Below are 22,466 nucleotides of genomic sequence, written 5' to 3'. Positions count from 1 at the left end.
TTATAATCTCTTGATAGTTTGTTCACATGGCGAGGAACAGCGTGCAATCCCACTCGTCAATTATTGTTTTTGCTCGCATGTCTTTATTTGTAAATATACCAAACATTTGTCTGCAACGTCGAAACTCACAATATAAATATTATATTAATCACACTAAACTTTCTTATTTTTTATTTCCATGTCAAAGATTTACCTTTCATTCGTTCACTATTGTAGTTATTTAATGCACATTTGTTTTGTTTATACACAATACTTTATCTGACAATAGACACACAAAATCCACGCAGATGACAACGCTGTCAAACAAAATAAAAAGGATTTCAAGTTATACACATTTATATTTTTTATAAAAATCGATGTTTTTTAAAATGAATATAAAAAATATTAAAACGATGAATTAGTCAAAAATCTAAACGACAAAAAAGTTAAAACTTAATAAACTAAATTTTAATAATAAATATGACCATAAAATATAATGCAATAATAAGATGTGACCCTGCAACGAATTCACATTTTATTACAATTGTAAGTTTATCTTTAAATTAAAAAATAAATAAAAAATCTTTTTAATGTTTTCAGATACATATTAATTAATTAGTACAGTTGAAATTGTAAATTATCAAAAAAAAATCTCAAATTGCAAGCTTCGTATTTTTCCGCTAGGTTCTCTGCTGGAGTGCCTCTCCCCCTTAATACGCAATGATTCGAACTGAAAAAAGCTGTAATTATTTTAAACATTTTTATTGATTAATTTGTTAATTTAGATATTAGAAAATGACACATTTATCAATTTTATTATAAATTTGAATGTATGAAATTCTTAAAAGAAAACGTAAAACTTGTGATGTTCTCACTGCTATATTATTTTATGCAAATCCACATATAAATAACAGAATTCTTTACAATTATCGGAAGACGTTACGATTTGTTTAACTATCTCAACTGTCAAAGCTTGACTTTTTTACTCATCTGTTAATCAGTAGCATTGACAAATCGGACGATTTATTGTCCTCAGACTTTTGGCTCGCCAATGGAGCGGCTGCGCCTGCATTAGCATAAATAAAGAAAAAGACAATTCAAAGTAAATTACTGTAAATTGGTTATCTTTTTAGATAAATATTAGTTCTTTGCTGTACAATGTTTGTAAATAAAACGTTTCCATAAAATGTATATAAACCCAAAAATTCTTAATTATCAACTTATTTTTAAAAGCATCTACAACTGTATTTAGAGTTGAGTTAAAATTGAGAGCGTACAAAAGTTTTGCAGGAGAGACAAAAAACATCATGGTTATCATACAAATATATTATGATTATGGAGTTTAATCATCCATGGTTTAACAATGTTAGATTTTTTATGGAATTACATTATTTGCAAGACGGGTAAATAATAACAACGGTCACAAGATGGCATTCAAAGTCAATTTTCGATTAAAACGGAGTCACCATTTTTTTATTTTCATCGACAAATATATTATACAATGAAATTTGTGAATTACGTTAGGATTTTACATTATTTCAATTACTCCAAAAAACTGATTATCGTTATCTGATTGATAGCTTTTAAAAATCATAATTCAATTAGAATTTAGTTGTCAGAATTCCAATTTCAACAGTTTAACAATGATTATACAGACATATAATAATTATACAGCTGGTTGGAAATTATATAATTAATTTGGTATGTACTTACAGTGGCGCACCCAAGATTTAATATTGGGGGAGGCCCAAGGAAGAGAATGTAAATTAGTCCCATAGGCACTTTTTCTTCTTAATATAATTATTTTTACATATTTTCACAATACACGGCGGTATAGGTATTTGTACAGTTTCTCCTAGTTTTTATTAAACTGGTGGCATAACGGTGGTAACCGTTGAGCGTGTCATCAGAGACTGGCGGATTGGAAGTGACTAACAGCGACCATGCTGGACATGTGCGCCTAGTATGGTATGCTAAAACATTACTCAAATATTATCGGCTATGCTACCCGCTTGGTCTAGAGAGCTACAATACTTATGCCGAATTCCACTGAAAAAAAATTGTTCTTTTGACTTACACTACCACCGACTAGTGGGTGTAGTCGTTCTTTTCGCTGAATGTTTATTGTCGATTTTTGGTTTTTTAATATTGAGGTTCCAAAATATTAATTGAAAATGGACAAAAAAAAGTATTAGTGCATTTAACTTATACACAAACCTACTCAACACAACACGGCCTAATTTCTCGTTTATCGGTCTTTTGTCTATTGCACTCGGTGTACCTACACCATGGCCCCCACATCCTAAAACGGGCCCCCTACCTACCGCCTAAGATTAAAGGCAGTGTGAAATACTACATTAACGTTTTTCAAATTGTGTTTTAGTTCAAATTAAGGGTACTTATACTGTGAATTATTAGGGATTTTTAATACATCGACTTTAATAATGGAGCTGTCAAGTATCAGACACATAATAATCAGAAAATATATTGCACAATTATATAATCTAAAATGTTCATGGCCATGAAGTATAATAGCGCCACAGGCGACTTTTTTTTACTATTAAAGCTAATTTATGATGTGTTTATCTCACTTATCTGGTCAACCCAACACGCCAGCCCTCCCCAGCCATGACCTACAACACTCCGGAATTCGGGTGGACATCGAGATTTTTTTGACGGTTCCATTAAGGATTGGGTTTCTAAATAAATCCGACATTAGTGTTTCGAAATTTATGTTAAAAATTAAAATCATTTTTATGCCGTGTTTTTATTTGTCTAAACCCAAGGTATAGTTTATTGGCTTTCAATTTCAATGTTTGAAATCATTCTGATAATTTTCATGTTTGGGGGGTGTCAGGGTCCCTTGCCCCCCCCCCCCCCCCTGGGTGTGCCACTGTGTGTATTATTAATTGCATGTTATCGCCATGAAGAGATTATATTTCAAATACTAAGAAATGATTTTGTAATAGCAAAAATATAAATTACTATTTTTCATTTGTTTGCTTTTTTAAAACCCCAATAACCTAAAAAAAACCGGTTATTTAAAATGCCAACATCTAATTTATTTTCGCATTTACGGGTTTATCGGCATAGAAAAATAGCTATATTGTTCTAAATTGAAATTATAAATTAATTAAAAGATTAGTCTGTCAATCACTACGTAAACATCCAGAGCAGGTTTAGCGACTGATATATTATGTATATTTATTTATCCAATCTTCAGAGGTTATTTTATAACCCAACACACGTGTTTGCTTTAAAATATCAGAGAAAGTATTCTGCCTTGGGGGTGAGTTGATCAACAGGAGGGACACCTACATGCTCTAAGATGCTGCCATATGTTTTATCTGAAACATCATAAAACAATATATTATTTACTTATAATTATTACAGTAAAACTTTTATTTTTCAGTTTTGTATAGTTAGCCATGGCAACGGCCCATTACTTATAATCAGATCATTATGAAGATCTGTATAAAATGGCTGTAAAGCCTGAAGTCACATAAAAAAATGTTACCCATTTAATTAATTTAAAACAAGAGTTATGATGTTTTTGAGAACACCAAATGTAATGTGTATACATTTTAATTTAATTCTTATTCTTGCAAGTCGGTTCCAGTCAATTTAGAACGTTGTGAACCTACCAATTGATGTAGGTAAGTATTGGTATTTTTTAGTCGTGTGGATTGGATCGATTTGTGTCAATCAGCACTAGTAATTATGTACTTCAAGGCAATTAAAAACTTAAAAATTACTCACGCATCTATTTCCGAACAGCGAAGTGCAAGACCTCTCCAACTGAGGCTCTTGCTGCATCGTTAGGGATCCTGGCGATTCTGCACGTTCAGCTGAAATCATGCAATATTCACCATCGTTAGTAATCGTTGAAGAACAGTTTACCATACCTAACAAATCGAGCAGAATTGAAATAAATTTTGTCTCCACAGATTCATTCTAACTTGTGTATACAGAATGGATCATACTAGTATATAACATTATAGCGTCAGTATACGCCCATGGATTTACCGGCACTAATAGTACACCCACGTTGACCGCACGGCTTAAGCGTCAGCCTATAGTACTGTGGGTCCCAGGTTCGAATCCTGGGTCTGACAAGTACACATATTTTTTTTCAATTTGTGTATGAGTTGGAGTATGGACCTAATAGGTTGAGCAAGTGGCTGACATCCATTTCTCATAAAAACAACATCTGTTAATACAAACCTCCACACTGTGGAGGCCCATATGATCATATTAGGATCGGACATGGTCGAAGATAGTGTGTAAACAAAACTATCCCAATAATAACCGTTTACACCTAAAAGTGCTGACTGTCTCGCCAATCTCATTCTTCGAGCGTAAGCGAGACGCGATGTTGTCAATGTATGGTGCCATTTGACAGGTTGTGAAAATGGTAAACGTCAAAAATGTCCTACGCTGCCGTGTAATTAGTATTATTTCCAGCAGGTTCACCACTTTCTTTTTACTGGCCATGCGTATCCGCCATGCAAGTCCCAACTACTGCGTTAGGTAGGTACGTTACTTAAAAATATTACTCACATGTTGTTTTCCGAACAGCACTCAAAATGAAAATCACATATCCGACGATGCATAGGTACTTTAAAAGTCACATCTAATTCTTTTTTATGGCCATTGCTGAGTCGTAGGTACCCACTGTAAAAATCTTTCTGTATTCTTCTCTGGGTGTAGATGAAGCACTGCTCCAGCTGAAATATAAAATAATACTAAATTACGGTTTTGCTTTTCAGAGCAATGAGACCCCACAGAGCAGGGTTTATATGAATAGACTTTTCTATGATTCATTGATTAACATTGATATTTGACAGGAAGCTTGATGTATTATTGTACTTATGTATGTGGAGTGTAATCGTTTTTTGGAACCAAGACCCATATTGAAATATAGTGCAGATGTATGAATTATTCATTCTAATCAGCGGTGGCTCCTCTAATACCATGCAAGTGCTACGAACTGCCTGCATTTTTGAAGACATCGCTCAACTTTTCATTGTTATTCATACGTGTATCACTTACTTCGCGAAGTAGAACATGTAGCAGTATTATGAACAATATTCCGTTCATGAGCGCAAAGCGATTGCGATCCAAACAGATTTTCAGTTTGCACAGGATTACAATGAGGTCATTGTATACTACTTAAACGGTGGCCGAATGTTCCTGTACTGGCGTTTTTAGTACTTTTACATCGGCGCACGAAACGAAGGACTCTAGAAACAAAAACGCCAGTTTCTGTTTTATAACAATGTTGGCGAGTTAATTTTTAACAATTTTACAGTTAACATATTTAATGAATCACCAACATGTTACGAAAATACAAACTCCCGCGTTTATTTCTAAACCATCCACGGCACCCTTTTTGTTAAGCATTGTTTAAATAATATTATAATTAATACATAATATGTACTGGGCACAAGTGTATTAGGTAGCTTATTCCGCTTTTAATTTTGTCTTAGAACACACAAGTTTTTTGTAATCTTCCTTATCTTATTGAGATATAAATTAAATAGCCAAAAGCACACATGAATAACGGTTTTAAAAATTATGTTTATATAAAAATGAGCCGTTATACGTCAAAAACTTTCCATTTTTTCTGAAGGACGCCAGCAGTGCTGCCAGGTGAAATGAAAAATATGAATTTGCCAGGAATATTGCCATTAATTTTGGACTTTGGAATTACTGAAATTTTGGTCAGGAAAAGAAGAAATTATGATATTTGTGATGAATGAAAGTCACTTTCTACATGATTTTTTAAAAGACACTTGTGATATTATGTCAATATGCACGCTTTCACCAAACACAATCGTTGAATTTCATACATTTTTGTCAATCTACTGATATTTTGAAGAAAAAATCAAAAAATCTACTGAATTGTGAAAATTTTAGTTGGCAACACTGGATACATGTCCTGCTACACGCTGGCGTGTGGGCCTACTGCGTCTGCCGCGACCTCCCGGTAAAATGACGAACTACTCAATACGTCCTGTCAAAATAGTACCAAAAATAACGGTTTCAACTCGCTAGCTTGTTGGCTTCTGAACGAGTGGGAAGTTTTGTGTGTCATCATCACAATCGCACTAGCTGACTCGCCCGTTTTTAAATTGGACAACAAGCAGCTTGTAAAGTAGCTCAATGTCATTGACGCTTTAACCCTTTGGCTGCAACGATGTTGTGCAAAATCCGGTTGAGGATTGCTACCAATAATTGTCGTTAAATTAAAGTATTGTATTATTTTTAGACACCTTACCACTCTAATTGATTCTGCGAAATCGGAATATTATGAAAACACTTTCGTAATTAATTTATCGTTTTGAATAGATAATGAGGCGATTAGATATCCTGAGCTATATCTACTGTTAAAAGTAATTGACATATCTCTTTCTCGCTCCATCATACGGGCGATCGCGAGAGCGAGCGAAATGGACGATCCGCGCACAGAGTTTTAATTTTTACCAGTTATTGGAAACAATCGGTTTTATCCCACACGAGGGATAATAGGTACAAAGTAGTGGAAATAGGAAACTACCCGGCTGAAAAGAAATTTTTTTTATGGTGGCCTCGTTAAAAGATCTCGTACAATATGCGTGATTTGTGAAAAAGGTCTTTATGGTGATTGTTTATTGGAACATTTAAAATATGTATTGCAAATGATTTTATTTCATTATTTGTTTATAAATGAAATTGTTTTTATATGGCACAAAAGCACTTTACTTTAAACACTGAGTTGAGTAAAAGACTTTCCCATTGGTTCAAATCCATAAAATAAAATAAAACATTGTCGTTCCACCAAGAATTTGACTGTAAACAATTTTTTATATTCTAAACTAAAATTTGTATTTGGAATTGTTTTTATTATAAAAAGGGTGATGCCATGAAAAAAATATACAATAGTTATAAGTTCTAAGCCTACCCAGTCACAAAACATATATGAATCGGGTTATATTACACAACAATAAAACTAAATAGATAAAACAATGTTTCCACCACTGGTGCAGTAGTATGTTCCCAAATTAACTTAACATTTCAGCGGGTCTATTCTATACAAAAGGCGACTATCGACTGCTAACGTGCTAACGTGTTAGTATTTGTTACATACATTTTATATTGAAATATTATAATTGTAATTGTATTGTAATCAGTCGAAACTGTCTCTCTCTCGCTCTCTCTCTATCGCTCATGCTCTAAATTTTAGCACAGGCAGAGGGCATGCGTTAAAATATATCATTTATTGCAACAATTAATACTGGCTAATTATAATTGTGTACAATACGTGTTAATAATTTGATATAAACATACCCTAGTTAGCGGTTTTAGCGGACGAAAGCAGCCTTTTGTATAGAATAGACCCGCAGGCATCAAAAGCAAAACGACGATCGTTGTTAGCATTTCTGGCCATTATCAAAAACAATGATATATCGTTGCGTAGCATTCTAAGGGTTAACATAGTTAAATAATCAATCTTTAGGTATGAAATTTATGCATATTTATAATACGAATGTGTGTTACTCATTGAGGTTTTGTGTTTGAAAAAGTAAGAAAAAGATTTACCTGGTTTCTGATTGTTTTTCCAAAAGTCCTGCAATTTTTTGCTGACTGGTTTTGATGTCTTCCAAGGTGAACGCGTCGAATTGTTTTCTGTTTTGCGTCACTCCTTCCACTTCATACTGATCTTGATTCAACGAGGTAGGCATCCTATTTCCTTCTTCGGCTAAATAGTCCCCGTCTCAATAACATTGATGCCTTTGGAGAGTTTAGAGTCTTTGAAATTCATGGTTTTACGCGGGCGAGTTAGTTGAATGCGTATAGTTGATGTCCATCGTGACGATCGTCCGGACCGCTAAACTACCGACAATCTTTTTTATATGATAATCTTTGGGCATTTTATTGCTTTGAGCAGAAAATTTACGCAAGGTAGTAAAACTATAATACTACTATTACCATTGTGCCAATAATCAATATTATGATGAGGTGCGCGTGCGTCAGTGAGCAAAGTTGCCTGCGTATAAGATAATATTCCATATATATCAAAATTTAATTGTCATTATAAATATTCGACTGTCTTTAATTATGAGTAAAATGCCAAATATTAGCGTAACCTACGTTTCGAAAATAATATTGCGCATAATCTTAGCTTTTTGTATTTCATTTTCGTTTCGTTTCGCGCATTTTGATAAAACACGTCCTACGGAGCCCAATTGTATTGTTTCAGTTTACTTTCCAGCCACCTTTTAATTCTGCTAACTACCTACTAAGCAGGTGATGAAGGAAAATCATAAATTGCATTAGTATTTAGTGATACAGGGATCATACTAATAACCAGGGCTTTAAAAAAAACAAAGGTGCCGGAACTCACTTCTTGCCAAACTTCTTACCTACTAAAGAAAATTATATTCAAATATCATTTAAAGCAACTTTTCCTATGCCACGAAGCGCATAAAAAATTAGCGAACAAACATAATAGGTATAGGTACAAATAAACAACTGAAGTTCTAAAAAATAAAATTGTAAAAACATCATACCTATACCTATTTGAATAAAAGTACATAGTGATTTTCATGACCCCCACATCCTGAAGCGGGCCCCCTACTTATCAGCGAGGTTAAAGGCAGTGTGACGTTCTATAGTAGCGTTTTCAAATGATGTTCGAGGTAAAATTAAGGGTATTCAGTGTATCAACAAACAATAACCAAAAAATGCAATTACCCAACCACATATTTTAAAATGTCAATACGCCTGAAGGAAATTAGCGCCATCATAATTAATTATGATTAGAGCAAATTTGTGATGAACTAGAGGCCCTTTGTAATGGCCATGGTGATTTCCAAAGATCAGTCCAATCTTTGTCTGGCAAATCGTCTCGATTCCTTTTCTTAGTCTTATGAATGAATGAATGAAACCGAATGTCTTCCACTGAGTAACCACCGATCAACCTATTTTGGGATCGAAAAGTATCGAATGTGGTCCGACGAGTTTGATTAACAAAAAAATGTCGAGACTGTTTTGGTCTTCAACGAAGCTCTTATATTGCGGTAATAATTCGCGTTCACATTCACTTGAAGAAATGATAATAGAATACATCAAACGCGATAGTCTTTCAGATACTTTTGTCTTTTTATATAAGATGATTCAGGAAAATTACCTTGTACTATAATATAAGTGCGAACATTGTTTCGTCTAATTTATTTTGAAACACAATACCTACTGTCAAAAAGGTGCCGAAACGCCGTTCCACCGCGTTACATTACAAAAAAGCCTTGCAATCAACATCATTTAACTAGCTACCTACGTAAATACACATCAGTCAATCGCTGATGGTAAATGATAAAAATATCCGTATAATGGGGTAATATTATTTATCTAGCAACATTTGTGTTGGAATTCGCATTTCGCTCCTAGTGGCAAATTTTGAAAACAAACTTAATGGCTAACGAATATTTTATGATTTTTTGCGGTACCGGAAATTGGGGTAAAATATGCCGCTCTCTGATTTATTCTAAAATATTAATAGTTAATGAATTATAATACCGCTAGAAAATAAGCCGAGACATTATAATATTGCTTGTGGCTCACTTCGTCCACACAATATCAAAATAAAATTTAATGAAAGGAGTTTTACCTACCATTAAAAGTCTTATTATTCTTGTTGACTAAAACAAGACAGCCGGTAAAACAAGATGAGCAACCTGAGAGGTGAATAATCGAGAAGAAAAATGGGTAAAAAAGGGCCAGCACAGAAGAACACAAGGCAAAAAATACGATCAACATCTTAAGGGACTTCAGAGTCAATAGCGAATAATATCGTATGAAAAACCGTCTAATCTCTAGCTTCCCATTGTAACTCCGTCCTACCTACATGATGAAAATCTTTTTTAACAAAAAGATTTTATAAATGTTTGGGGAATAAATTGATTATTATTTTTTCAAACACACGTATGGCAACTCCGTGAAAATAAACATGTTATATATTATGAGTATTATTATGTTTCGTTTCACCAACATTGCTAGAATTGGTACAAAAAGTGGAAAGAAACACTATAATTAATTAAAACGGCAACATGTCGGTATGTCTAGATAATTTAATATGTCAAAAGTTTTGCAGAACATGTCTGGTCACATTCGATGACATGACATCCACCCTCGATACCAAATCATTTCACAACTTGTGTTTTAAAGACATCATTATGAGCAATGCAAACGTACAGGTTAGTTATTGTGTTTTGTACGTTTAATTGACCATCCATTGAAGTTTTCAGTCTGTATATACGTTGCTTTGGTACATTACATATTATATTACTTACATATTTCACCCTGTCAAACGCCGTCCTATCAAATTCTTGGACATTTTAACATAATATTATTCCGCTTAAGTTTGAGGGATACTATTCACGATGAATTCAAACATCTTCCGGTTCGTATATTGTCACAGAGTATTTTTCCCCCCTTGTCTAAGTATCATCTGATACAGTGCAATTTCTATATCGAGTCTTGTATGTTAGGTACCTACCACATTTGTTTGAGGAATTAAAACCCAGTCCCCGTTTACACGTTCATGGATTTGCTGCTCTCAGTACGTATTATCGTGCAAGCTTGCATGCATGGATCGAAAAAGTTCAGCGGCTCTGAATTTTCACGCAATAGATGGAACTTGCATGGTGTATGCGCATGCATAGGATAACGATAGTGGCCAACCTGCCGGAAATAATACAAACTATACAGCGCAGAGCATTTTTGACGTTAACCAATTTTCACAACCTGTCAAATGCTCCATACAATGACAAGAAGAAGGAGGCACGATTTATAAAACTAGAGAATCAATGCTAAACAATTGTGTTGACAAATTGGAAAAATAAATATTTCATATTTTTTTATAATTCTAGCTCAACACATGGTGGTAAATACCTACCTATATTACTTCAATTAATAGATTAATGACACATGGTATTTGCACAGATTTTACTTTGAAAGAATTGTATCGGAAATTTGGTAGGCACATCTATGATCGTAAACGAAATTAATGAAAACATTATTTTTTTTAAATTCGTATATTTTTTTGGCTCCATACATTTCATATTTCGTAATTCGAATTTATTTTAGATTTTCGGTCCCGTGGAATTCGTATTAACGAGGTTTTACTATATATTAATTAGGTCAACTCTAAAGGCCGGGACACTGAATTGCGAATTACAATGGTAGTACCAGTTATTGATTATCTTCAAATGCAATGCGGTAACCTGTCTGCAGTAAATGAAGATTTGCGATTGAATATTTCATTCAAATTATTTAATCCATTACTTTTTTACAACAAGCACTACAATCGAAATTTACAGCTTCGTATCCTAGCCTTGGTATGGATGGGGTTATTTTTCAACGGAATGCTTCTACCATGAACCGTTCAATCTAATGTTCGGATGTTTTCCAGTGACATCATCGACGGAGACCCTCTCCGCTTCCGAGGGAGAGTGCACCATGGCTACCACTTCACCTGCACCACCTGCAATGTGGAGCTCGACCACACTGCCAAGGAGGTCAAGAGCCGTCCAGGGTACGCTGCCAACGACATGGTAATGACCAACCCAATACAGCTCATTGTTTATGTGAAACATTAAAGGTTCAAATACATTATGATAATTTTATGTGCTGTCACAGTAAGCTGCCGCTAGGAAAAAAGTATGTAATGTCGTTTTTCTTGGTATTTAAAATGTTCTCAGACTGGCGCAAGCACATTTTGAACCCTTAAAACGAACATTGTCACGTCAAATCTATCGAAATCACCAGAACAACAATGAGGTCACCCTACTCATACCGCGCTACATCGACACCCGCATGTCTCAATGAACGTTTTTTATCATTTTCTACATGCCTATACATTTTGGGCTCACGTGTTTTGTGTTTTTGGTGGTTGGCACTGTGTATTTTCTATAAGAATATTGTCTATTACCTATGGTCTGCGGGTTGGGTTCTATTCAAAATATCTATGAATACAATATCGCAAGTAATTGGAACATGGAACATGCTTTTGTCTTGCCCACCCGGCCAGATTCGTTACGAAAACATCGCACAGGCAGCGGTAACTAAAACAAAAAATAAAGTCACGAAAGTAGCGCGGCGCGGGCTGGAGTGGCTTCAGTCGGCCGTGAACGGTGCTTCGGGAATAACGTGTGACCCGCGCCACGCAATTTATTTTATTTTCCTTTGAATTTGGTCAACCAGCATTCAGAGAATCAGTGGGCAAAGCATGTTCCATGTTTAATAATTTTAGCCGTTAGGGCTTTAGTATCCATCATCTTTAAATAATAACTTATTTCTTTTAATAAAACCTATAAACCAATTGTGTCCGGGTACTTCGACTTTAAACGGTGTGTTAATATTATTTTCGTTAATATACTGTCCAATTAATTTGAGGACTAATTTTTTTGTGAGACATGCTTTTCCAACGTATGCAAATTTTCTGCAAAAGATGTTTCATTCTCTTTGGGTAATATTGTACTTCTGCTAAAACTGTCTTGTCTTCTTTCGTAAACATGATTATACATATCCATATGACATATCCTGTTTTTTTACTCATTCAACTGTTTTTTGTAATTTTCCTTGGTCGTAAGCTCCTTTATCTGTCTTTCGCTTATACGTGGAAAAAATGCTCATTAATTATTATCACATGTTAGATAAGCACTTATTTTAAAAACTTGTGTATTAAATTGAAACACATGCACTCTTCCGAGTACCTACCTACTTAGCTAACATAAAACTATAACAATAAAATTATAAACATTTTATTTCAATTGTGAACATTTTTTCGATCGATATAAATATTGCGTCGTGTCCCATCACTAGTTAAAATAATGAGTATGCGAATTCATAGAAAATATATGGGGGAAGTGTGGCACAAAGCAAAGGCACACTTACCCCACGCGTTTACTTTCGTGGGGGAAGTGTGTCTACTCGATTAAAGTTTTAAAATGATTATCAATAAGTAAAACGATAACAACACGTGAAGCAGGGTATCAAAACACATATACTCACCAAATTTTACAACCATAATGTGCAGATTTCCGTGTTTTAAAAAATAGTTTAGTAACAGCTACCATCTCACTCGTCGACTTCAAAATGTCGTCTGGAGAATAATCCATGTAGTCACCTCAAAAAACATGGTATCGACACCATTTCTGATTATTTTTATAAATCGGTGACTTTGCTATCACCTTTCCATAGATGGCATCATCCAATTTGTAGTAGATACTGAGATATCTTAGTAGCTACACTTACCCCGACTCACCTTATGTCTTAAATTTGTTTAGAACCAATTTGATCAGTTTAGTGATACAATTTAAATATATGAAAACAGTGGCTCCATACCATTTCTACTGAGCTTTGTTGAAGGTTGCTTTTGAGGATTTGTTATATGCAAGCTTTTGAAAGTAAAGATTTAAAGTTGTTAGCTTAAATTTATTCACAAAATAATTTCGGAAGATTTAATGTTTTAATAAAAACACTGGAGAAATTATATTTATTTTTGCACTGATACAATTTATAGTCTAAAGGAATGAGAAGGAGCATTTGTAATAGGTCTATTCACGACAGTATGACTAATGAGCGAAATAAATTGGTAAGCTGTCACTGATAAGTAGGTGTTGCAGTTTACTACTTTATCGACAAGTCGTGCATCTATTGTTTCTTTGGTGTAACTATATTTTGTACTCTTTGCTTCTTGTGTGTTTTATCAGATGTCGCTGTTGGCTGCAAACGGCCAATATTTAAGAAAGAACATTATGATGATATATTTTTTTCCTGATCAGAATGAGCTGTACTGCCTCCGCTGCCATGACAAGATGGGCATTCCGATTTGTGGAGCTTGCAGGAGACCCATCGAGGAGAGAGTGGTCACCGCTCTCGGAAAGCACTGGCATGTTGAGGTGTGATTCTTACAACTTTGCATTTATTTTCTTGTTTTATCTCGCATACTTATAATCTGTCATAACAATAGACAACTTTTTTAGACCAATATATAATAATTATACCATGAACATAAATCAGGCAGCACTGAATATATGTATATGTCAGTAGCATTCATGATTTTAGAATTTCATCTATTATGGTTTGGTTAGGCAGTGCTTAATTGAATTTTATAAACTATCCAACACCATCTGCAATTTGTATACTTAGTTCAATGAAAACAAAGAAGTACGATTCACGAAGTTTAGTGTACACTATATTTGTCGGAACTCCACTGTCTACCTCCACTCTTCACCACTGTACACGTAAATAGAAACGAAAATGGCGGTCTGCTGTTGATGTCTTGCTATGATTACCTATCTGTGTACATACTGTTATTTGTGATTTTATGCGGTGGTTTATCTAAATCAGGCAAAATCTCTGCTGGTAAGCAGATGTAGGCAGTTTTGAGCTAAATACATCTATGGATTCAGAAAAATACTCTTTAAATGAACCAAGGTCTCCAAATGGGACTGGCGAAAAAATACTAAACATTAACAATCAGAAAGCAAACCTGTCATAATCTGATTTTTGAAGTTTGCTACAATAAAATCTGTCCTTAATTCAATTCAATTCATTTATTTTTTTAACATTGTGGACATTACAAATTATAAGTTTAAGACGTTCACAACATGACATTTAGAAACAAAGATATATAAATATAACAGTATTACATAAAAAAAAGAGATATATCAGTAGATGAATTAGATAGGTACAAGGAAGTACACCGGATGAGTTAAGCAGACCCTATTTTAAGAATTTATAAAACAACATCGACCTAAACTCATTCTCACGTAGGTGGAATATATCAACACCTGAAGCAATTTCGTTGAACATAGTTATCACTCTTCCAATTGGCATTACCAGTGGCAGGTTGGTTCTGCACCTTGGGAGAATAAACAACTGATGGTCTCTATTTCTAAGATAGTTATCAGGGACACACAGGTCAACACTGCCCAGAATGGCAGAGTTCTCATTTATACCTTGTATAAGTCGAAAAAAATACGTAGCTAAATAAAGATTTCTTCTAAATTGCAGACTGCAGTATGTAAGCATGCCTAAGAGAAAGTCAGTCGGATAAAGCCACGGATAGTATCCATACAACCTCAAGTAAAGGAGTCTCAAGAATTTCTTCTGTACCCTCTCCACCATAAGGCCATACTTCAACTGGTGCGGTGCCCAAACAATAGACCCACTCTCAAGTCTGCTTCGAACTAAAGAATTAAATAAAAGTTTTAATACCGTAACATCTGAAAAGACCCGGGAAGTACGCATGACGAAGCCCAACATTTTAAGCGCTTTGTTACAAATGGTAACTATATGGCTAATAAATGTCAGTTTACTCTCAAACGTAATGCCAAGATCCCTTACAGATGATATTCGTGACAGAACTCTGCCATGCATCGAGTATTGGAAAAACAACACTTTTGAGGCTCTGGTAAACGATAAAAGATTGCATTTATCAATATTGAATTCTAGTTTGTTACGCCTGCCCCAATTTAATACATTATCTATATCAAGTTGGAGCTGACGACAATCGTCCAAGGTGACAACTTCCAAAAAGAGTTTCAAGTCATCAGCGAACAACAAAAACATAGCATTTTTTATTACCAATGCTATGTCATTTATAAAAATCGTGAACAGCAACGGCCCTAAGTTTGAGCCCTGGGGGACACCAGAAAATGTGTAAAAGGTCTGTGACTGATAAAGGCCGTACGATACGTATTGTTGACGGTTCCTAAAATAACTACCGAATAGCTTCAAAAATCGATCGAAAAATGACTTGCAGATTGTAATTATTCGCCATGGTAACGTAACCATTTGTATAGGTTTATTTTCGAATCTGAAGATTTTATCCAGATAAAAGGGAGTTTCACTTGAACATCTTTGGTTTGATCTGATTGCAGCATTTTGTTTGCGCCAAGTGCGAGAAACCCTTCCATGACCATCGCCACTACGAGAAGAAAGGCTTGGCGTACTGCGAGACGCACTACCACATGCTCTTCGAAAACCTCTGCTTCGTCTGCAACCAAGTTATCGTCGGTGATGGTAAGAAGTGCATTTATAGATATTCTTAATTAAGGTGATTCAATTCAAATGCTCACGGTTCTTTCTTTTTTCTTTTGACCATAGCCGCTCCTTAATTAGAGCATATGGATATCACAATGTGCCTTCAAGAATCCATATCGCCCACTAGCTTTCTTGCATCTTCCCATGTGATGCCAGTATCCCTTAGCTCATTTACCCTCTGTATATGGTATCTAGCGGCCTTTCAGGACGCCAGAATCCGGTTGGCTTGAGGGACAAAGCAGTCTAGGTTGAAATTCTCTCGAAACATCTGTAGCAGGGATGGCCAGTGCGTCGATCGCGAAGGTATTTTTGGTCGATCGCGGACATAATAATATATTATTGTAGGTACTATTTGTTGTGCAAACCAGTCAAAACTACTCGATGTTCTAGCTCTTAAAATCCGCTAGTTTTTATCTCTTCTCTTACATATCATTATCAAGAAATACAGTCATGCGAAGAACACAAGTAATGAGCTTAAACTTGGAAGAAATTCTACAGGAAAACATTAATAAAATAAATGTAAATTCCTATCATTGCAATTTGATGAATCGGTAGATTTCACGGATATTGCACAACAAGGTACCTATGTGTTTTAATTCGATTGGTTTTTAAAGACATGTCTGCTTCAGAAGAATTATTAACAGTTTTACCAATGATGGAACGATCCAAAAGAGAAGATATATTTATAAACTAGTATCGGTAACGACTGATGGAGCTCCTGCAATGGTTTGGGAATCATGTTGGGTTTATTACTTTATGTAAAAATTAGGAAGCAATACCCACTTGTATCAGTTATCATTGCATTATACACCAGCAGGCATGGTTCCCGCAAAGGGGGTCTGACAGGGCTCTAGCCTGAGGGGGGCCCGGCGTAGCGGGTCGACCAGTTAAGTGAGAAAAACACAAACCACAAATTTTCTCGAATAGTTTTAAAATACATGGCTGTGCGATGCAATTTGATGTAGTATGATTATTGATGTAATTAAATGATAATTCATGTATAGAATTTATTTTAAGTATGTTACTTGGCGAAGGGTTGCATGTTACTTGGCTACCACAAAATTTCTAATATTCGATATACAGGTAAATTGTGTAACTATGTCGAAATTACAATTAATGTGTGCCTACTTATTTTTTTTAGAAGTGAAAGACATAATAATATAATATTATTTTCGTTAATTCGATTTTTTGTGTCGTTATTTTTTATATGTATAAAATATCGGTACAGTTCGGTTATGAGGAATACAGCGGCAAACACATTTTGAAAATACCCGATATACTGGATTATTTGTTTGGTTAACCTAACCAAACCTAACGTAAACTAATCCAAACTAACAAATAATCCAGTATATCGGGTATTTTCAAAATGTGTTTTCCGCTGTATTCCTCATAACCGAACTGTACCAAAATATCTGTTTTCAAAAAACATATTTGAATTATAAAAAAATGGGTTTTTATTGTTCTCGCGTGTTATAATTATTATTACAAGCGATATCAGTCGATCGCCATAAATAATTTTATCAATTAGTCGATCCTAGAATATAAAAGTGTGCCCTATCCCCCTGATCTATAGCTTGTAGCCGAACCAGGTCTAACGTCACTTCTTCATTCTCTGTGTGATGAAAGGCTGCGTGATCTACACACAATAGTGTGCTAAATTTGAGATAAATGGGACAGTAACAAGGCATTATTTGAAAACACCTTACCTATACCTATTAGAAAAAATCATTGAAAAAATATAACACCGGACGGGAATCGAACCTGTATTCATCAGATTTGTGCCAATGTACCTTACCATTGAGCCACCTGTGTCCTACCTCATTACAACAAAATCGGCAAATATTCATACATCTGAATTACTTAACAAATTGCATTAATTTTGGTTATCGGCTTTTGTGGTTTAAATCAAGGTACCAATAATCGGTACTTACTTTGATTCATAACCGACGTCAGGATCTCCTATGATAAAAAAAATAGTTTAAATAATATTATGTAAATGAATAATTCACAATATTTAAGAATGTAACATTCTTTATTGAACATACACAATTCATAGAAACCTCAGCATCATACCTATTAGATAAAATCTTGGAAGGCACATTGGCCGGAATCCGGTGGGTATATTTTTTTTAAAGATTTTTTCTGATATGTTTACAAATTAAATAATATATAGTGTTATGTAATTGGAACATTTTTTGTTTTGAGCAACTATTTTTATATTTTAATATAGGTATTTTCTTATTTAGAAAATATCACATTCTTCATGTCTTACTTCTTTATTTTTATTATTAATGGCACTATACACCCGGGTGCGAGCCCTGGCCTCCTTGAACACCGATTGCTCTGCACCATCTCTGCTTCCTTATTCTGAATTCCCTCATCTTCAACCCCGGGATCTCAGGATCAGTTAACCGACTAAGTAGCTTATTGGAATCCATCCCAAATATTCCACAACCCTCTCGGCACAGTCGAATAAGATATTATTATGATGCACATGTGTATTTGCAGTGTTCACCGCCCTGAAGAAGGCCTGGTGCGTGTGCGACACTCATCTCAACCTACGCAGCAAGTTTTATGAGTGCGTTGAGAAGTCCATTTGCAAACAGTGCTACGGACGCTTCCCCAATGAGATGCACCGGCGCCTTCGACGTGCTCATGAGAATGCACCCAAGAAATCCGTCTCTTAAGAGACGTATCGCATATGAAAGGTGAATGTTGCATTATTTTCCTGTACATTAAGTAATATTTAATTGTTGGGAATTTTATAAAAATGTTTTACTATACTTTATATTACTTTTTGGTTTATTATTTTCAGATTAAATGCCGGTCTGAAGATTGCCTGTAATCGAAGAATTATTTTGACAATTATAATGACTTGTTTCGTGCCTTATCGTCTTAATGGTAACATTTATGAAAGTGTCATAATTCAATTTATTAAAATGAGAATTTTACAAATTGATTTATTTATACAACTTAAGTGCCTAACGATCCAATGACTAGAAAATTAAATATGCACTCGCCTTCTGCAATGAAATCCAAGAAATCTTGCAAGATAACTTTAAAATCTCACCTTTTACCCTTGATTTGTAATACAATCGAATAAGATATATTACGTTTCCGTGCCCGTGTTTACATTTAAATTATATTGTTCTTCTTCTTTAACCATGTCTGCCCCTTATGTGGGACACCACATACTCACTTGCCAGTCTTCTTGCGTCATTACAGGTCACGTCAGTATCCCGTAATTCTGCCGTATATACTCTGTATAGTTTTTAGCGGCTTTCCAGAACGCCGGAATCTGGTTGGCTTGAAGAACTGGCAAGCTAGGTTGAAATTCTCTTCAGGCGTTCACAGCACGTCGCCTCTTTCCTCTTCTATCGTGTACTATCATTACATTGTCAGTTAGACCATTTCTGGAATTCTCTTCTTGGTCGTTCCCTCATGGCTGAGAATTGTATTGGAATTCTGTCATCTTCTGAGCGATCATAACTTTCCACCCCCTCAATCCTCTGCTTCTCTCAAGGGGAGGCGAAGGCCTCCCCGCAATAAATTCCTTCACTTGGTTGCTGCAGTGTGCCGACGCACTTCCTCTCCATCGCCTTTCCTGGAGACTGTCTTAAACCACCAGTCTCTCCGAGTTATCCGTTTTACGCCAAATAATATGTCCAAAAAACTCCAGAATGCGTTGAAAGCCATTCCTTTATCTGTAGCCTCTGGATTATTGACTAGTTCATCCTATGCTCTGTCCAACACCACATTTCGAAGGCATCAAATGCCTTCCGCTCCATTGTGCTCAGGGTCCATGACTCAACACGTTACATACATATGGAGAACACTAAAGGAATTAAATCTATCCAAATCTTATTTTATAATTAATTTACTATTAAAGTTGATGGTGAATATAATTCACAGTGGCCTTATTAGTAGGTAACAATTGAAAGTATAGTTTGTTTATTATTTATATTATAAGTTAACACCATGTACTTTGACCTGGCAATACCATCCCGTAGAATCTATGGCGTAAGCCATTTTTTCATATTCTTTTCTTGGTATTGTTGATTTCTAATTATTGGTAACCCTGCATTTATATTAAAGTAAATTGCCTTCCATCTTTGTGCATATGTAGTAAATAATACTTTTCAGTATTTAGTAAAATTCCCAAATATAATTACAGGGTTATTGTCAGTTCATAATCAAATTTATCATTTTAAGTATGTAATTCACTGCCTTATGTAATAGTTTTTATTTAAACAGGACTTAATTTCAAATTGTATTTTTCTATGAATTTATAAATTTAAATTTGTTATATCGAATTATATTTAAATTATATAACAAATCTTTAATTGTAATTAATTATTATGATGTCAATGTCATATTGTATTAAAACGTTGTGCTTTTTTTGTTTAGATATACCTATTCTAACAATTATATTATAACAGATATAAATAAAAATACTAAAACTGTGTTTATTTTGATCCATGAATTTTTGTAGATTTATTCCTCTGTTCCTTATTTATATTGAAAAATTATGGGTTGTGATTGATGTTACAATGACAATTCAAATAACGCGGGGCGGGTATAGTATAATTTGTACGGTGAGTCTGATCATGTATCTAATTCAGTGAACTAGCTCATTTGACTCAGATAGGGCGAATGAATATCCATTTTCAAATGTCAAACAAGACTAATAAACTAAACTAGCTAGATACTAGACTGAGCTGAATTCAATGATAACTGGAGGTCAAAAAGTCCCTTGTATAATTGAACGGGTGGCCCCCATCTCAGCATCCTGAATGATAACAGCTTCATTTTACACACAGTTGCAAGTATTTATCTGTCAAACAGTCAAAAAGTATCAAGACATTTTTGATATCTGTAATTCCACCTCCACAGATTGGAAATATATTTTTATGAGAATTGGTTGTTAACCATTCACTTCATTTAGTTGATTTAAAAACACTTGATCCAAAAATAATGTGTAAAGTTGATCCAGCTGCGGCATACGGAGTATTTTAGCATCTGCTTCATGTTCTAACTGTCAGCTTTAACTCTTACTGTGACCTGACAACATAACCGTGAAGAACATGTAAATGTGAAATTTAGATTAAAAACTACAATCTAATATTATATTAATTTTATTAATAGATCATTACAATATTATGCACAATGATTAGTAAAATCAATATGGCCAGTTTTAAAAACTTGTTATATGTATTATGAGCAGTAAGAGTAATAATGTTGGAATGTTGTCATCTCATTCTTAACAATATTTACATGCAGATTCATTTTTTTCAAAATCATAATAATATAAATTTCATTAAAAAAATACAGTCATACAATTGCTCAAAAATATAGTACATTTATAGCTAAAATTTAATATGGACAGGATTTAGTTTGATGGATTAAAAAAACATGTTTTAATAAAATTTAATTATAAAGTTGCGGTTTTAAAATAGTACTATTCTTATTTCTTGTCTTGAGTCTTTTTTGTAAAGCTGCAATCCGTTGACTAGTAGAATCATTACACAAAAACCTGGAACACAAATTTTATTATATATTAGTTATGGGTAAGGGGCTATTCATAAATGGCGTCCGACAATTATCAATATTTTTGACACCTCGTTATATTTTTTGTCACAAAATCTACCATCTAAATTACATATATGCACTACGGTAATTCATCGCGGCAGTATACACCGATCGAGCCAGTGGCGAGGGGTGGAGGTAGGCTGTTAAGATTCGACATAAATAGTACACACTAAACTTTGTCAGTCGTACTTATTTGTTTTCATTGAACTAAGAATACAATTTGCAGATGGTGCTGTTTAGTAAATTAAAATTCAATCAGACCTTGCCTAAACCAAACCATAATAGTTTAGGTATGCTATTGGCGATCCAACAAAAACAGTAACCACTTTTACAATCATACTTATCTGTTTTGGTTGAAATAAGAATGCACACAGATACAGGTGGTGTTAGTTAGCCCTGTACAACCAAACCATAATCGATAAAAGATATTTTTCTATCTATAAAATATCTAAAATTATCAATGGTTTAATGACATAATTTTAGATGTTTTATACATAAACGAAAATTTTTTGACTGTTATCTACTATGGCTTGGATTAGGCAGGGTTTGATTGATTTTTAAAAACTTACCAACACCATCTGTAAATTGTAGTCTTAGTTCAATAAAAAAAAAACGTATGACTGACAAGGTTTAATGTGCACTATTTAGGCGGATCTTAACAGCCTACCTCCACCCTTCGCTAATCGTGCGATGGGGTAAATTGGTTGCACGACAATGCCTGATATTTCTGGCAAATTGTATTGCGCATGTGTATTTGAACAAATTATTTACAACTTTTAGCACCAGAGAATACAAAATTATTGTAA

At 34.4% G+C, this 22,466-nt stretch overlaps 1 protein-coding gene and 1 long non-coding RNA gene across 2 annotated transcripts; one reads left to right on the top strand and one right to left on the bottom strand.

The window, feature by feature from the left end:
• Positions 1-1,787: 1,787 nt before the first annotated feature.
• On the bottom strand, positions 1,788-8,000 carry LOC147079250 (uncharacterized). Its single transcript, XR_015071541.1, has 4 exons — positions 7,561-8,000; positions 4,540-4,706; positions 3,739-3,827; positions 1,788-3,326 (listed from the first exon to the last, which is right to left on the bottom strand). It is a non-coding gene; the product is annotated as an uncharacterized LOC147079250 (long non-coding RNA).
• Positions 8,001-9,948: 1,948 nt separating this feature from the next.
• LOC147079249 (LIM and senescent cell antigen-like-containing domain protein 2) lies at positions 9,949-19,819 on the top strand. The gene is made up of 6 exons (XM_085949229.1): positions 9,949-10,214; positions 11,432-11,573; positions 13,806-13,922; positions 15,909-16,050; positions 18,580-18,779; positions 18,887-19,819. Exons 1-5 carry the CDS (start codon positions 10,201-10,203, stop codon positions 18,756-18,758), a joined length of 594 nt encoding a protein of 197 aa, XP_085805355.1. The 5' UTR covers positions 9,949-10,200; the 3' UTR covers positions 18,759-18,779; positions 18,887-19,819.
• The last annotated feature ends 2,647 nt before the right edge of the window (positions 19,820-22,466 follow it).

Source organism: Rhyacophila brunnea, unplaced genomic scaffold (genome assembly GCF_057557595.1).
Source record: "Rhyacophila brunnea isolate RB1 unplaced genomic scaffold, BYU_Rbru_1.0 scaffold_10, whole genome shotgun sequence".
Lineage (NCBI taxonomy): Eukaryota > Metazoa > Arthropoda > Insecta > Trichoptera > Rhyacophilidae > Rhyacophila > Rhyacophila brunnea.
The sequence above is the reverse complement of the archived record's forward strand: the minus strand, read 5'-3'. Positions and strand labels throughout refer to the sequence as shown.

Coding starts and splice junctions, on each gene's coding strand:
- LOC147079249 (XM_085949229.1), top strand. Junction 13,923..15,908: donor GAAAGCACTGGCATGTTGAG/GTGTGATTCTTA, acceptor ATCTGATTGCAG/CATTTTGTTTGCGCCAAGTG. Junction 16,051..18,579: donor CCAAGTTATCGTCGGTGATG/GTAAGAAGTGCA, acceptor GTGTATTTGCAG/TGTTCACCGCCCTGAAGAAG.